The following is a 3,545-nucleotide window of genomic DNA, read 5'->3' as shown; positions in this document are numbered from 1 at the left end:
GAACATAGCAGTTGATGTTTTTATATCTGTATTTTGACTTACTGGCTTTGCTCTTTTTAAAAAAAAAATAAAGTAGAAACTGGCATAGGCTCTGTTTTGATATGTGGTAAGAAATTCTCATGGCTTTATGCCAGAAATCAAAGAGAAACCTAAGACTCATGAATAAATCATATTCTCTAATACACTTACGAATGAACATGTTTCAAAATGTTCTTGAAAGAAAAATATTAGAAACAAATCATACCTTTCTGCTAGTCTTCCAACTTGTGAAGTAATTTAGTCATGAGTTTACTGATTTTAGCAAACAAGTTTATTAGATTAAATTAGCTCATTTAAAAAATAGATGACTTTTTCCAAAAATGTTTATTAAAATAAACTGAGAAAGCCTTTATCTTAACTAAAAGTGCCCAAATATAAAATGTACCATGTGTAACAGTAATTATTTACAATATATTTTTAATGATAATATTCAAATTAAATGAAGAAAACATCACATTTTTTAATACTTCATATTTCCATTGATTCTCCATGTTGGGCAACTGGCAGATAATTTCACATGTTTAGTTTCCTATCTACTCCAGGAGATTTGTGTTGAAATTTTTTTTTGCCATTAAAAACTGTGATTCTCGATGGGACCTTTTCAGCTTTGCGCGCCGATTTTGGAACCAGATCTAAAATTAAGGAAAATAAGATAGGTCTTATAAGTATTTTATTATTATTTACCTTTCAACCATTAAGCTAATAATTAAAATTTAAAATTACCTGGATCCTGTCTTCTTCTAGGTTCAACTTTCGTGCTAAGTCTTCTCTGATATCAATGCCAGGATAGCAGTTTACTCTAAAAACATTTTCCAACACTTCAATCTAAGAATAAGGAAACAATTCTTTAAGGTGTTGATATCTGCTATGTCACCATATAATGCACTTTAATCAGTATAACAAGATGTTTGCTTTAAAATCCTTGGTGATTAATCTGGGTTTTTTTCCTTTCTTGCTACTGTTAAAAATATGAGAGTCTGTCATTTCATTAAGGCTTCTAAATTAAGATTCAGCAAAATAAATGGGGGGAGGGGGAGTAAGTAACAACTGAGTGTTGTTACTTAAAACCTTTCATGTTTGAAAAACACCCTACCTGGTTTTGAGTAAAAGCAGTTCTTGGTCTTCGGCCTCGATACCAACTCAATTCTCTTTTCAAAGACAATCTTTCTGTGGGTGAGAAGTAGTTTTCATATTTCAGAATTCTTTCTCGTGGCATGGAGTAATCCACAGTACCAGGGCATGAGATACCACTGGGCAGGCTCCTGACCTGTAGACATAGGTTAGCATCTTTCCCTGAAAACAGAAAATACACCTCCTTTAGAGGTTTAAATCCACACTCCAACAGGGAAGTAAGTAACTTCAGGAACTTGTTAATTTTCCCAATGAAGTTCTTCAGGGATTTATCATCTACACCAAACAAGCAGCAAAAACAAAGCCAGCACAAACATAAATAAATAAAATAAAGATACTTGCATTTTGGTCTTGGAATGCCACTCTGTCAAGGCAGATTTGGAAGACCTGCTGTACCAAATAGTCACGGTGAGATCTTCTGAAGTAAACGGCAGGTTCCTGGCTTTTACTTTCTTTCTCTTTCACGAGTGAACTGTATACCTACTTGGATCTGAGGCTTACATTCCTTTTTATTTCCCATAGAACTCATCCATTGGACTATGAAACTGCAGTTGCTCTCTCACCCGACCGATCAGACAGGGCAATGGGAAAGACAATAACAACAACATTAGAGTGTGGCATACCTGAGGAGCTGCAGGTGTCTGCCCAGGGCCGGTGAGGTTTCACCGATGGGACACTGTCTTTCTTGCGGTCCAGTCCGAGGATGCTCTCGATTGAAAAGGAGCGCGGTGAGGGCTTGCTTCCTCCAAGAGCAGAGCCTTCCTGAAGGCTGGGAGACATCCTTGCTCGGGCTGCACAGCGCGTCGCCTGGAGCGGCTCCCCTCCGTTGGCGCCTCTGCCCCACGTGAACAGGGCTGGACCTTCTGTGGTTCACCTTATAGCTTCAGCAGACAAGGGGGCTGGCTTTAGCACGTCACTAATTAAAATCCTGTCTTAGAAAGTTTTAGCATGTCAATGAACACTCTCCAGCCCAGCGGCTTGAGGAGTTAATTGTTTATTTGTTTGCAAGTAATTAGCAACTAATGGCTACACCAGGGGGCCACCTCGGAGTACCAAAAGTGTTATCTCTTCTGAGCAGAATACAGATTTAACTTTCTCAAAAGAAGTCACGCACCAGTGTAGCGCTCCTCTGTTGTTTGAAATCAGCAATGTATAAAATCATGCTTTTTATTTTGAAGTCTATACTTTCATGGACTCCAGTTACCTAAACGCACAGGCAAGATTGGAGAGCAGTCAAGTAATAAATAATCTAATTTAAGTGAATTTTCTTCCAAGGAAATTGCAAAAAATAATAATAATCTCTTAATGCTATTAGAGCGATTCTGATGAAAATGCCTGTTTTCATATGCATATGTAACAGGGAATGTTGTCAATGAAAACACAAAAGTATTTGGAGAGCAGCGTAGTGGGAAAAGGTTGGCAAGGTTATTAAGACTGAGTGTAATTGTCTTCCAAGTGCCTGGATTAATTCACGGGAACAGTTGCACCAAGTATTTTAAATAATTAATGGACTAATTCCCTTCTTTCATCTTTTCTTTTAAATGAGAGAGGTACAAGTTCACATGAAGATTTTTATGAAGCTACCTCCAAGCAACTTATAAGCACGCCCATTCAAATGAGAGTATTTCTTCCCTTCCAATAGTTGTTTCAAAGAAAAAGACGTATTTCATGGCATTAAAAAAATTTTTCCCTCTGTTGGACTTTTGACGAACTGGGAGTTTTTCACCAAGATGATGAGATTTGTGATAAATAACCAAGGTCAGAATATTTAAATTTTAGAACCCTGACAAAATCTGACATGGAAAGAGAAGGACAGCTGCTAATTGGAAGGATTTAGAGTGGCCACTCACTAAAAGGGTGCAATACTTCTAGATTTGGCACTCTGCTGCTCCTGAAGGATAAATTCCAGTGCCCAGCTTTGCTTGCATTTAAACAACTACCAGCTCTTTCTCCAGGAAAGAGGAAAAGGAGTATCCACGCTACAGGCTGGAGACCAACTTCAGACTTTATCCTGCTGATATCACACAACTGGAGCTAAGCAAGCCCCTCAAGCAAAGCCCGGGGTAAACAAGCTCTGGTTCTTCTAGCTGGAGAACGGACAGCTGTCCTCATAAACAACAGCACGAGCGGTGACTTCATTTGACCCGAATCAATAATCAATATCCATGGAAACTGCAGCCAAGAAATCGAATGATCTGCTGTATTGGGGAAATCTGCTGCCACGGACCTCTTTAAAGTTTTAAAAAGCAAAGATGTAATTTTGAGGACTAAGGAGCCCCGTTGGTATAGTGGTTACATGTTTGACTGCTATCCGAAAAGTCAGAAGTTTGAAACCACCAGCAACTCCAAGGGAGAAAGATGGGGTTCTCTAGGAC

At 38.5% G+C, this 3,545-nt stretch overlaps 1 protein-coding gene across 3 annotated transcripts in view; it reads right to left on the bottom strand.

Moving 5' to 3' along the window:
* Nucleotides 1–257: 257 nt before the first annotated feature.
* Nucleotides 258–3,545, bottom strand: part of HESX1 (HESX homeobox 1) — a 29,712-nt gene continuing 26,424 nt past the window's right edge. For all 3 annotated transcript variants that reach the window (XM_045289875.1, XM_004702396.3, XM_045289876.1), the window contains 4 exons: nt 1,794–2,051; nt 1,133–1,332; nt 763–864; nt 258–671 (listed from right to left, as the gene is read on the bottom strand). In XM_045289875.1, coding sequence (XP_045145810.1) covers nt 573–671; nt 763–864; nt 1,133–1,332; nt 1,794–1,950 — 558 coding nt within the window. In that variant the 5' untranslated portion in view covers nt 1,951–2,051 and the 3' untranslated portion in view covers nt 258–572. The remainder of the gene's footprint in view (nt 672–762; nt 865–1,132; nt 1,333–1,793; nt 2,052–3,545) is intronic.

This window comes from Echinops telfairi, unplaced genomic scaffold, assembly GCF_000313985.2.
Source record: "Echinops telfairi isolate 266 unplaced genomic scaffold, ASM31398v2 ScPeMD7_31;HRSCAF=116, whole genome shotgun sequence".
Lineage (NCBI taxonomy): Eukaryota > Metazoa > Chordata > Mammalia > Afrosoricida > Tenrecidae > Echinops > Echinops telfairi.
Note: the sequence above shows the minus strand (reverse complement) of the source record. Positions and strands in the feature narration are given on the sequence as shown.